At 38.0% G+C, this 14869-nt stretch overlaps 1 protein-coding gene across 1 annotated transcript in view; it reads right to left on the bottom strand.

Moving 5' to 3' along the window:
- Positions 1 to 14869, bottom strand: part of LOC135480368 (protein eva-1 homolog C-like) — a 44380-nt gene that overhangs the window by 11091 nt on the left and 18420 nt on the right. The window contains exons 2-3 of the mRNA XM_064760201.1: positions 8516 to 8736; positions 526 to 649 (exon numbers count right to left, since the gene is read on the bottom strand). Of these exons, the coding sequence (XP_064616271.1) occupies positions 526 to 649; positions 8516 to 8736 (345 nt within the window). The remainder of the gene's footprint in view (positions 1 to 525; positions 650 to 8515; positions 8737 to 14869) is intronic.

The raw sequence follows: 14869 nt of genomic DNA on the forward strand, positions 1-14869 counted from the left end.
ATGTACTTGAGCCGTATTCATCTTCCACATGACTGATTTATACCAATAGTCTTAACGGGACTTAATCAGGCAAGGGAAGATACTGTAAATGACCTAAAATTTTGTCCATGACGAAGTTTGCTCATTTCCCCTGATTCTGATATGTCTATTACTCTAAGAAAGGTGTCTTGAGTTTTCTTTGGAAGATAGGGTGACATACTACTGCAAAAATGCAAGTTTTTACAATACGAGTAATATTTTATGGCTCTAAAAATTATCTTTCTGGGTGCAAGTTTAGGTCACTTCAAGTACACTACTTTGAACAGCCATATGGAGAGGTATTAAACAAGCCTGTTTTAGTGAGCAGTGTGTGGACCTGAGGTTCCAGTGTAAAACAGGGCTTTCAGTATAAGAGATGTATGAGAGACCCACCAGGCAACTTTATGGATGGTTGAAACACCCATCTAATAGACAGACAAACCTGACAGCAATGTCTTCATGTATGTTTACCATGGTAATGAAAAGACTGAGAATAGTATGACTTACTTGGTCTACATTTGTAGGCCACCTCCAGGTACTTTCTGGTTTCTGGGCAGGGGTCCTGTGTGAAGGTCTCGGGGGTGGCGACCACCCGGCAGTGACGGCGGTCCTGACACAGCTTCAGTAACACCTGAGGAAAATACAACAGGCACTTTGTGGTACAATCATGGAATATACAGAGACTTTGTGGTACAATCATGGAATACACAGGCACTTTGTGGTACAATCATGGAATAAATAGACACTTTGTGTTACAATCATGGAATACATAGGCATTTTGTACTATGCAATCATGGAGTAAATAGACAGATTGTGGTACGAGGGGATAAACAACCATGGTACAGTCATGGAATAAATAGACACTTGATCATACAATCATGGAATAAATAGACCTTTTATTGAAAATATGACTGCTGCAAGAATATAACCCCTTTAAAAGCCCAGACACACATGAGGAACAACTGAATGCTTATGTTATTTTGCCACAACTGTGAACAAAAAAACAAACTATGTGTTATAATCATGGAAAAAACAGATAATCTGTATTACAGTGACAGCATTTAATGATTCAGTAAAATGCAGTCAGTGTAAAGAGCAGATATGACACTTTGTGTTAGCACTGTGGAACTAATAGACACTTTATTTAGCAAGAAAACAAAAGGTAGTATAAAAAGTAAAATTTTAATTCCTACAATTCAAATGGAAGAACATATTACTTTCATAGAGTATTCCCTGCTATCCATATAACCTTAGTCATGTTCATGACACATTCATTCAAATTACATCATACATCAACCTCTGTGCAATATCTGAAAAAGTAGCATTATGTTCAGCTGTCCAGTTCTGGTGAGTAACCACTGATTTATGTTCCAATATCTATAACAGCAGAGAAGGAGTGGCTGAAAACTGAAAACCCAGGATCAACAGCAGGAGTTGATCACTGTGACTCAGGGGGGCATTTCTAAATAACTGCTCACCTCCAATTATGACTAAGTGATGGAATCCCATACAACAAAAAAAAAAAAATATATAAAAATAAAAATGAGAAGTACAACAAAAAGAAAACAAAATCATCCAAGATTTTAGAAAATGCAAATCCAGAAAAAAAACAAATGTTTAAACCAACTCTGAAACACCAGATCAAATATGGTACATGTACTGGCTTTAAGCATTTCATTATACGTGATATCAATGTTTGAGACTAAAAGTGAAGATATATTACACATACACTTACTATCTACATACTTTTGCCTCATACACCTCATACGATACAAGTAAACTGTGTCCCCCTATGTGTGATCAGGTGGGTTGTTAGCGAGATTGTTATTACTGTCCACACCTGTACACCACTCTCCACTCTACAAGCCACTTCAATCTTATCTGTGTGCAGACACCCGCTTGATCAAGATCTGAGACACTGCCACCATTAATACTAGATCACAACACTGGATCCAATCAACACACAGGGAGATAAAGATTATATATTGACCAAGGCCCTTATCGCCACATAGGGGATTTGACAGATCCCAGAGGCCTTTTATCACCACTACTTGGAGAAACCATGTGTTATTGTGTGTGAGGTAAATACAAACAAAATGAAATATGAAATTTGTATTGATTATGCTGAAATAACCATATATACTACAACCATAAACCTATATCTTATTTACATAATCCATTTCATAACAAGTCTGTGAATGTTACAGTTTAAATGTACACCTGATACAATCGTGCCGCCTCATTTTTATGCTTAATTCCACCATTTCTTCTGATGCTCTTCACCTGCAGCAGCTTCCTCCCATTCAGAAGATTAAAACGACACAAGTTACACATAGTAGCACATTTCAAGCAGCACAAAGGCCTATTTACCACGTCACGTACGTTCTTACATTATTGCATAATCCCCCAGATTCCGCACTATTGTCCCCTTAAGTCTTTTGTCTCTCGTTCCTTTTAGCCTCCCTGTCAATAGCCCCACAACCCGACACCCACCCCCTTGTTTTCTGCCCAACCTCAGATCCTACATTATGTCACACACATGAGCCCTGGTAAATATTCTTCATGGAAGCACACAGTTGCTGCTCTGTTCCCAGTGTTTCTGTTTTCTCTTTTATACATTGTGTTTTTTTAGGCAATATATTGATTTCCCGTAAACAGACACATCACCTGGCTTATGTGAAGCAATTACCATGACAACCGTCAATTATATGCCCATGAAGCAGACTCCCGTCTAATATACACTGTAAACCTTAACAAGGCCTGACCTAAACAGGAAATAATCAGTCAGCCTCTACACTGACAAGTATCCGTCTGGTCTTCTGGTTAATGGTTATAGCAAAAGGATATTCCTGTTCATCAAAAAGGAATCCAAAGTGAAATTATGTAGACCTAACATTTCAGAATGAAATTACGCACTGTGTAACCTGGGATTTATATGGGCCAGCCTAAAGGCCTGTACTTCTCCACTGGGGGCTTATGGTAGGCTACATTATTTGTAAAATGGTAAAACACTTGAACACAGGTTGCAGTAAAAACCCAACCCACTATAGTACAAGTGGCCCTTCAAGTTTCCCTAAATATTTCATTGCTAATAATGTACAATTGGTAAACAATGACAACATGTTTTTATCACTCCATTTATTAATTTCCCTCATTAACATTAACTTACCATTACTTGTGGTTGGACAATTAAAAAAATAATTCTCTTCCCATCATAAATTATCTATTTATTTATTTAGCTATTTATGTTCTTTGTAAGTTTGTTTTTGGACATATTTAAAATATAAGAGCTAAGGACAGCTTTGTCAATCCTACTGATGCAGCTTGGATTACAAATTCAGATTCATTTCAATTCCGTTAAACTTAATAACACAAATGTATTATGGGCCTACATGTACTGAAAAAGAAATTTAAATAATTCGTGACAGGAATGATTGTTATAAAAATTCTTCAAGGCTTTAAATCAAAATGCCCCTTCACATTTGGTATAATACATTATCCATCATTCTGAAAATCTCTCCAGAAATCTCTCCAGAAATCACTAAAAAAGAAGAACCTTTTTCTTTGCACTTCATCTGATGGCGTGTTAATGAGCACCCGTGCATCTCCCAGACTGACATCTCAGTTGTAATGGATGGGTCCAATCTCCGTATTGTCAGTGATCTGAGTAACATATTCAGATTTTTTATGCTTTAATTAGTTCTTCATAGGGCTTCATCAAAAACCACAAATGGCACAGTTCTATATTTTGAGAAAAACACAATATTTAAAAAACAACTCCAAAGAAGCAAGTAAATAAATGTCAATTAGGCCTAATACTTGCACATCAGCACAGTTAATACTTACAATGTACAAGAGACAGATATTCCATGAATAAGGTAGTTTCACAATCATTCTGCAGGTTTAAGGTAAATCCTCTCAATCAAGTGAATGATGGGTGCATTACCCAGGCAGTCTTATTATGGACATATAGAAATCTCCAGTCCATTGACAGAGGTTTCTTGGAACTGTATGGACTGATCAGGCCTAGCTGGGATCAAAACAGGATGTGAGGTTGAGAGGGTGTGATTGGGCACAAGGAATAAGGCTGTTATCCCAGGGTACACATGGTCTGCGTCTGGGGGGAGGGGCCCTACCCTTAGTTCTGACAGTCACCAGACACCACTGAGTCAAAACCAGAGTTACACACCAAGATGGCCCATCCTTCACCAGCAGGTAATGTAAGACACTGACCACTCCTCCACTGACCTACCTCCTGAGTCAGCCCTGACCAGTGGATACACTGTAATCAATCAGTGACACACTATAGACACTTTGTATCCATAGGCTGGAGAAAAACAGGTACAGTGTATCAAGTCGGCAGAAATGATACATGTACATCAACAATGTATTCATGAGAAGGGCTTCATTGGCAACACAGTGACAGGAGCAAGTATACTGTCATGAAGGTTGTGTCAGTCACTGGAAACTGTGGCCTCATCCTTAATCAATGGAGATTCTCTGTCGAGGAACGCCTTCACCAAGACTCTTATTTCAGACAGCACATAACACAACCCAATTTCCTGGCTAATGCCCTGGCTGTAAACAGAGCCTGTGATCAAAGTGTCTGGAAAAGCCTTGCACATTTCCCCAAGGTGGCTGCAACAGGCACTCGGTACAGATCAACACAATGTTACATGTCGCAGCTTCCAGCAGCCTCCCAAGGTATACTCTCTCTCAGCTCAACTTGGAGATGCTCTTAAAATCAATAGCTCCGCTATTTATAATTCAACCATGACAGAGCACTGATGTCACTGCTGAAGCTGTCCTGCCTACCCTAGTAGCTAGCTGCCCTGTCCTCTGCCCTGTTGGTGTGGCTCTGCTGAGGGACAGAGCCTGACTGAGGTTCTGTGAGGGACAGAGCCTGACTGGGTGTTTCTCCTGCCAGGCAGCTGCCTCTGGAAGGGTTGTGGTTGGGCTCTCTCCCTACCCGCCGTCTCCTCTCCCCCTGGGCAGCCTGAAGCAATCTCCCCAGGCTCCCTAGGTCTGGTCCCTTGACCACACCGCTGATAGCATGCCAACCATATTTGCCTTAGAGCAGGCTTAAGAAAACCAGACCAACTGAATTGTGCCTTATTGCTACCAGCTTGGAGGTCAGCCTGTTGGTCAGTGGCTGGAGTCCTGACATCACACAGTGGACAGGCAGCTGTGGTCAGCAGCAAATAGTGTGAACTTGTCAGCCAGGCTAATAACTACCAACTCTCTTTCCCTCCCACCATGGGTCAGTCACCAGGGCTGTTCAGTTCCAGGCCCTGCCTGCTATTATCATATTGATTGCAGGGCACCTCTTGCCCCCTGTGCGCTACCTCTTTCCCTCTCTCTCTCTCTTGCTCTCATAGAAATCAATGCTGAAGTCTGCTGTAACCTCTTCTCCAGTCAAACAGAAAGAGTGTATCTGACCATATGTACCAGGTACTTAACACATCTGTAGACTGGTGAGATGAAGGATAAGGATTGACACTTGTGGTTATACCTATCAGAGACTTAAGTCCTCAGCTCCAGTTTCACCAAAGGGACAGTGGATGTGAGAAGGGTTACTCAGTGTAATACTACATACACCCCCATGTAGATAATCACTCAGGACACCCCATTAGTAGGGGGGCAAATATATACAAACATGTAACCCCATGCATGGGGGAGTAATTATAAGTAGTTGGTTCAGACCACATACACACACATTAACATGTGGTAGATTACGGTACCTAAGGCATTACATCAGGAACAAGGAGTAGTTATAGTACTGTCCACAGCTTTAATCAGCTTACCATGTATTAACACCAATTTCTGATCTGAACTGACATGAAGTAAACATTCACACCAGGAAATGTAAACAAACTTGCTGGTAATTCCAGAGGCCGATTGTCACTTGCTAACTACTTACATATCAACAATCACAGACATGTACATGTACAGGCCAATTGCCCACTGAGATAGAGATGTTGATGTTATCAGATCACCTCATCTATAATGTGTTGGTTTACAACACTCGATCCGCAGTTTACAGCATGACAAAAACAATAACTGTACACTGTGGCTGTACCAGTAATTCTACAAATATAATAATTAGGAACAATAATAGAGACAAAAGATGTATGACTAACGTGTTTCAACGCATACAAGTGGTGTCCACTGAGTAGCTCCTTTCAGCCTCAACCAAGGACTTACACAATGCAAAGTTTGTAGCAAGGCTATAAGTCCATGCCTGAATGAGACTCATGAATGCAAAACTTTAACACAATACATAAAATACTTAAACATAACATGGATTCTAGAAAAGAAACTTGAATTTAGGAATTTTGCAATTTATGGTAATTCACAGACATGCAGAATATCAACACCAGTACATTCCCCTCAAGTTATTGTGCCTTACACGTCTGCAAAATATGAGCCCAATGAATGTTAACAAGATAACATCCTCAACATTTACCTGGACATTGCTTAGTTCTTAGCAGACACTCATGCCGACCCATTTACCATAACAATGATTTTAACACTCATCAACCAAGTTGTGAGTTTTGTCATTTACAGTAACTAATATGCACAATGAACATTCACGACAGAACGTCCCACTGGTTTCATTGTGCTTTACATGTATGTAAGTACATCCTAGGGTCAACACATGCAGTACTATTTAAGGTGCGACCCTTAACATTTACAGCCATCACTTTTGCTGTTATTCAAGGATATTCAGGCTACAACATAAGCTGCATGTACTTCGTAAGGTAAAGCTGAAATCAAAAGATATCAAGATGAGGACTTTACTATCAATTTAATAACTAAGAGACTTTTTTTTTTTTACATTTTATATTGCTAAAATTTAGACTAATACTATTCACTCTTCACCCAAACCAAAATATCCAACACTGATGAGGAATGCGGGGTAAAAAACTGTGTATGGAGGTTCAGAATTTCTATTTTGGCAAGAATGGCAATTTTATGGGTGTTAAGAATTGTATATCAAGTCACAGAAGTGAGTTCATTTGTCAACGGTAATTAACTAACTTGTCAACCAGCATATTTATGAGTAGATGATATTACCAGAGGGAAGTCAAGAGCCGGGGGATGTTAACACTGAGATGAACTGACAACAGAGTGCTCCACTTCACACAGAATACCTGGAATTAATCACTTACTAGATGATAAAAAAAAACTCTGACAGATGTGAATTATCAGTCTGACAGCATTTTAATGTGCTTAGAATATACAGATGAGTGTTGGAAAGGATAATGATGTCAGAGGTCAGTCTCATTCCTGATCAAACCTCAGATACCTTCACATGAACTGAATCGCATACCAAGGCGCCCGAGTACACTAGCATAGGATTATATACCTTGTGCATAAATATTATTCTGGTACTCCATACATTCTTATAAAATGTAATACAATTATCTTAATAATTAATTATAGTTATATTATATTATATACTATATTATAGTTGTAAAATATCAAGCTTCATCTTAATAATGAGCTCTTCACAGGGTCTTGGAATGTCCTTCAACAGAGCTCTTGCCAAAAATCAATTGGGGAAAATATCAAAATAATCAAATGAAATATATATATACTTTCCTTTTTTTTAATGAAGTATGAAAACCTGTTTTGTTCAAACTAGATGTAGGGTCTGAAAACTGAACCTGATCTGAACTTGCTGTGGTAAACCCATGTACCAAGTTTCATTTCAATATGATGAGTCATTTTCAAAATAAGTCTGGAAAACTTTTGTGATGAGTGGACGGAGTGACAGGTACGGTGCTCACCTACAGCCACTCTCCATACCATAACACCCGCCCGGGTGCAGGTATGGGACTAACAAAAGGGCATTTGGCACTCATCATTATGTCTGGCCTGCTATTTTAATTCAAAACTATATATCAATGACCATAAATAGAAGGCTTATAGATGTTGCCATACACAAATCTATTTATACATTTATTTATTGGATTTGAGTCTTACTCCATAATTTAGAATCTTGCTGGTTACAACAGTAGCCAGCATTATGGCAGGAAGAAACCAGGTAAAACCCGTGGAAATCAATGACCATCCACACATTGCTGACAGATTGTCCCACAAATGATCAGGATGAGCTGGACTTGAACTCACAGCGACTGCATTGTGAGAGGCTCCTGGGTCATTACGCTGCACTAGCAGACTAACCACCAGGCAACTGAACCCCGACACAAATACCTCTGTACAGTAGTACCACTTACACATTATGTAATACATGCCAAGGATTTTAGCACAATATTTTGGTAGCTATGTGGCTGCATCCTGCACCTGGTGTATTGGTTACTTGATGGGCTTTAGTTGGTAAACTCCATGCTTAATATGGGTGAAAAGGGGGCAATTTGTCACCCACATCTGAGTGTAGCAGTTACTGAGTGCCCTAGAGAGTGAGTACCCTAGAGAGAGAACGCTTAACATTCCAGTATTTCTTAGGCAGAAACTGACAAACATTGCCTACCTTTAAGGAAGTTGTGGCCAGACAGTTCGTGTTTTCACGCTTGGGCGATAACAAATCTTTAAGCTGAGTTTTCCTTGGTGGGCACATGTCACGGCTCGGCATGTGTCGCCCGAATTGGGCAAACTGGATGGTTATATTGGTGGTCTCTGGGCACTTGATTTTCAACACCTCTCCTTCACAGGCGTATCCTTGAAATGTGTAAAGTGTACTTGCTAACAGACCTGAGGGGAGAAGAAACATAGATACATATTATATGTACATTATATTTTAATTTATTCTTTACTTTTTTTTATCTTTATTCAATGGTGTATTTCAAATTTGCTAAAATGACTTTCTTGCCTTTAGTACAACAGGAGTCATTATGTACAGACTTGTTACAGTAGAGGAATGGGCTTATTGCATGCTCAAGAAAGTTAGCCTACAAGTAACCCACAATGAAAAACAAATGGGATTACTCTATCCTATCTGAATCCCAATTAACATCACAGACCATGTTGACAACTCAGTATAGGATCCTGTTAGTCTTCTCGAGGTGTATGCAGGAGTTATTCCCCCTGTTTGCATCTCTCAATATTCTTAGCCATGTAGAGAAACAAATCTCACTTAATTATCATTTCGTGTGAAATTTAAACAATCTATATGACACCTTTTGATAATGAAATGCAGAAAGTCTGAAAATATGACATGATCATACTAACAGTTCTTACCAGAAGATTTAGCTTTCAGAAATAATATATATGCATGTATCAACTAAAATTGCTGTCATCACTCTCAAGTTTCGACTGAATTTTGTACTTGTAAATGCATTATTTTAATACTTCACCAATGTCTTAAGTTGTACTAAAAGAAAAACTTTCGGATGTCATCAGCTGTTCATATGTATGATGCTTGAATTTGGTTCCAGTCAGCACTTCATCAGTTCAAATTGGACATAAATAAGTAATTTAACATGTTGAAAGGGCAGCTTTAATGACAAATGAACTCCCGTGTTTTTCATCATTCTCACAGTATAAGCATAAGTCTGCAGGTAGACATACTGTATGTACATATAAGTATCACCCTCTGTATTTATCAAGCACATGTGCTGGTAGTTTTTGTGAATTTTTGTCAAGCCCTTTGTCCCCAAGCACTCACAGCAATGTGTTCCCAGTTAACCTGACAAATTCACTAGAAAATCTTGCTCACATGTGCAACCCATTGCCTTCCCCCAAAAACTCCCCACACAGAGTTTGGGTTTTTTATGAGTTATCCTGACAGACATGCCCAAGTAAAAAGACAGACAGTGACATCACACATCACCATTTCTCTCTCTCCCTAACATAGCCTTTTTTTTCTCAACTTAAAAGCAGTTTTAATTCCCAAATTCAAACTGATAGCATAGCTTTGCAGGCTATTAGTTAGACTGACCTCCCAGCCTTAGTTCACCCAACATCTGGCCAATGTTTTCATGTTTTTTCCGCTTTTTTCTCATTTCCCCTTCTGTACCCCATACCATGCATTCCATTAGCAGTGTGTTGTTAAGTATTGCCCACACTTTTTCCCATCAGCTTCCTCCATAGGTATATTCACAATACCAACACACAACTGGACTTAACACAGAAACTCCCCACTCTGTCAATTTTGTTACAAGCCAAGAATCCACGAGAACCTATGACTTGAATATTAATTTTTTCAAACACAGTAATACAGAGATAATGACTGCAAAATATATGATACAATAATTTTCACTACAGAACAATTGTTTTCTTAAGAGAGCTATAGGTTCAAGAATCTTTGGAAATTCATAACCCTGTTTCTTGTAATTTCTCATAAACCAAACTTTTTCAGTAGGTATGCAGTTCTTTGTGCAATCCATCGGATCTGTAGTCAGTGAAAAAAAAGGTTGGCTTTTAGATGTAGTAAGCCATGGACATTTGCCTGGTGAAGTTACACCACTTATCTCTGTCCTGGGATGAAGTTGATAACAATTCTCTTTACATTGAGCAGAAAAAACTGGATGGCATCAAAGCTAGGAAACCTATAAGAAAACATATCAGGCAGGGGTCATAGAGGTCATTCTGAGTCATGTCAAAGGTCATTAAAGTAAGGGGGAGTTTTGACAGGGTAGATGGTATTGTTTACTTGGGATGTCTGGTGACAGCACCACTTCAAAGGCTCTATCTGGCAAACAGCAGGCCTAGCCAAGGCTATCATGGTATAATCAACAAGGAAGAGACCAGGAACCAATTAGAATCCACCATTTTAGAGCAAACTTTTCTCTACTGTGTAAGCTATGTCAGCTTGAATACACACTACTCTGCTTGAAGACACACTACAGTGTTTGAATATGTGGGTATAGATTCAATGGAGACTTTCTACAACCAACTCCAGCTCAAGGCACATTTATGCATATCAATAATAACAACCATTTCTACATAGTGAACCATATTTGTTAACATGTTTACTGGATATCCAACCTAAATATGTAAAAGCAAACTATCCCAGTAGATAAAGATAAAAAAGGGAAAGAGAATAAAGCTTAAACTCTTTCAGTCTTTGCTGAAAACAAGTCTTAAGAATTCTTGCCAGCACTGTTGAATGGCATAATGCAAAAACTCCCAAAAAAAAAACAATGAGAAATCGTATATTTGATGTTTCAATATTTTGAAAAACTGAGAAGTGATATATTTGAGGTTTCAATATTTTGAAAACTGAGAAGTCGCTAATTTGACATATCAATATTTTGACAAAATTTTATTATCATCTTCAGGATACGCAAGACATTTTATCGAAATACTGAAACCCACAGGGTCAAATATGTGACTTCTCCTTTTTCCCCCAGTATCTATGCTTTTGCATTATGCTAATATTATATTGGTGGGTAAACACATTATTGTTTAAGTGATTCATGGAAATTATTTCATTTTATATTAACGGTGTGATCATGCCCAAGTTTTTTATCTGAGGGACAGCTGGAAGGAGTAGGAGGATTTAACATCAATGCCCTTATCTTAACCATGTGATAGGCTTATAATTATGCATACATTGTGTATACTTACAAGTTTTCAAGTTCTCACATACAATACCTGTATCTGACTAGGAAAAGAAAAGAGTCAGTTTTGATGAATGGTCCTTCTTTACTCTTCAAGACCAAACTAACCTTGACAATTCAGTGCTTTTTTTTTCATATCATACTTGGAGAGGTTACAACACGTACGCCCCTTTCAAAATGATTACACTTTTTATTGGCTAGTTTTTAGTGTATATCCAAGTTACATGAGACATACTCAAAACCACAATGTACGACCAAGTGAGTACCATGGTATACATCAGCCTGACATAAACATGAGAATAGGCTACACTCTCCTGACCTGTAGGGGAAATTGTGCCCTGTGGGTTCTAATCATCAAACAAAACCCTGAGCGAACTGTGAATGAAGAGTCAAGCCCTCAATAGCCTGGTATTTACAAACCCAGTACTCGCAGCCATGGTACTTCGAGGACAGTGCAAAATTCCAGGTAATTAATAGGTATTTGCCCTACCTGGCCTAGATCTTCTCTCTCTGGTTAGTGAGCTAACATCCTAATGGGCAGATTTTATACCTACAGTCGACACCTCTGCTATTAACCCACAGACTGACCTGACACAGGTCTTTACTGATCACATATTTACCTGTAATATTATCAACTCACAATTCACCCATATGGCTTACAGCCATCATACTGTGATATGCGATTTGTAATAACACACCTGTATACATATATATATTTACACAACTTGTAAGGAAAGTGTAATTTACAAACATGGCAGAGGGCAAAGATATATGTAAAGATATTAGGATGGAAGCAAAAACCGTCTATCTGTAATATGTTCTCAATGACAATAAAACATTAAACCAAGTTATTAATTTTTCAAGATCCAAGTTTAAACATGGTATACTTTAATTTCCTGACCTAATCTGCATTTGATTATTCATGAATAAATTACACCCACGCAGATTATCACTAAACTTTTCACTATAGGATAAATAACAAGTTCCTGACATTACGGATGGTCATGTGGCACAAAACTGTTTTCAAAATAACAGCAAATTGATTTGTGAAGTCTAGGATGTACCGGTTTAGCAGTAAATTTACTGATAGTCTGTCCATGCTAGAGTATATATAACACACAGAAGATATAGCCAGCCATATATAGCCACAGGTACATCAATACTCTACAGAAGTGTACTGCCTTGTTAAGCTCCCTCGTCATCTTTCTAGGAGGTACATGTACTTGATTTACATACATAAATTATCCACAAGCATAACTCATTACACTTGAGATTACAGTGAGATGTTAACAATACATTAGGTCACATTCCCTGTGATTAATTATGCATAGATCAAACAGTTATATAATGAGATATTTAACTTCAATACATTACCATTATTTTTCGACAGTTTCATGCCATTGTCATTTTAAACAATGACAGAAAAAGCAAAGAAAAAAAAGATAATTATACCTTGTTTGTTGTAGAATTAAACTTATTAAGAAGGAAATTAGATATTTATAACCTAATTTATTTTCCAGAAAAAAATATAAGGGTGACCTTTAAATGCAGCATGTGTATTGTTAGATTTATTACCCTTTGTTTTTATTCCAATTCAACATACAGTAACAAGAAATGTTTACCAAGGCTGACTTTAAATTATTTTACTGTGATTGGTTGTTGTGCCATTATAAGTACAACACACTGAGGGCAATAATACATAATAATACACTGCATGTTATACAGACTGTAACAAAACCAACTTCATGAACCAAGAAATTATTACTTTGCCCAGTTTACTCACTCAAGAATTCCTAACAGTCTGTGCTAACAGCACTATGAAATCTAGCCCCGAAAGACTCCAACTTCTTGCGTCATTGGAGTTTTGATGCTTACAATGTTAATTTCGTACTCAACGAAGGTCCAGGCGGATTGTCTTTGTCTTTGTTACTAACAAGACTTCAACGACTCCAGGCCAGTATAAGAAAAGGAGTTGGAGTCTTTTAAGGACATATGAAATCCTATCACCCAACCACTTTTCCATCTTTTTCAACAACATAAACTAATCCTTATTTTCATAATTTGCACCAAAGAAATCACCAAACAAAACTTTATTTCCATAATCTTGTGAAAGTGAGTCCAGTGTTATAAGCAGTACAACCTTGACATACATGACCTAACAATGTATACCCTTGAATGTATATATGTATATCCATTAAGGTACACCTTACAAATTTACCTGTCCCAGAAAATTACATCAATTAGCCTAGATATTACAAGTGTCCAACAGCATGATGGATTTTCTCAGATAACTAAAATTACAAGCAGTTTGCCTCTTTAAGTAGAGATACAATGAAAGCACTGTGTTTTCGGATTCATGGCAACTGTGATTTGCCAAACTAGCAGTATCAGATTCAGGATGTGGGTGCCATATTGTTATTGGGTTACTCAGTGTAACACTCAATGGGTGTCTTTAAACTTTGCACTCAAATCCTATACAAGCCTCCTGCTACATCTGGTTGAATCCATCCAATAAGCTAAGGAACTCTAAAGAAAGTTATTTTGACAACCTCAGTATTTCTGCGTTCATTAAGTTACTATCTGAAGAAATATGTTTCTACATGTCCAGTTAATCTACAAGCCATTTATGACTGCAGAACTTTGGCTGATACCATCCTATGATGAGAGTACAATAAAAAGATCTTCTATTTATTATTTGACATATATCCAACATTATATTAAATATATTAATGAATGAATGCATGGAGCACTATATCTCTGTAAACATTTATATGAAAATGTAGCAAATGAAAGCATATACCATACAAACTTACACACTGAAGCAGCAAAACTTGTGTGAATCTATGACTACATTTTGTGCGTTCATCATGTAGTTGCCAGGTCTATGTCAGGTGACACTGACATACAGGACATTTATAATGAACAGGTATACTATCTCTAAAGTGATCACACACCCGACAGGTAAATGATCGAGGTTACCTATACCACCCAGGTGAGATGGGCACACACTCCTATAGAAACCTCACCAACTGTGAAACTCCCTTTTTTCCACAGTAAGCAATCTGATCACCTGAGCTGGGAAAAAGACTTGCTTGTTTTCACCTGCCTAACATCTCCTCTGCTCTGACACAATGCTAACACTGATCATAAGTATAGACACTCTCAAATGTTTTGACTATTTTATCCTCCCAAACAGCCCCAGTTCCTATTCCTCTCACAACATGTATTTACTTTCCTTTAACTAGATCATGCTTTTCCTTACACCATATCAACAAACTTGCTAAGTATCTGGTTGTCAAACAATGAATTCTTGAGAACAGTTT

Source organism: Liolophura sinensis, chromosome 1 (assembly GCF_032854445.1).
Source record: "Liolophura sinensis isolate JHLJ2023 chromosome 1, CUHK_Ljap_v2, whole genome shotgun sequence".
NCBI classification, from domain to species: domain Eukaryota; kingdom Metazoa; phylum Mollusca; class Polyplacophora; order Chitonida; family Chitonidae; genus Liolophura; species Liolophura sinensis.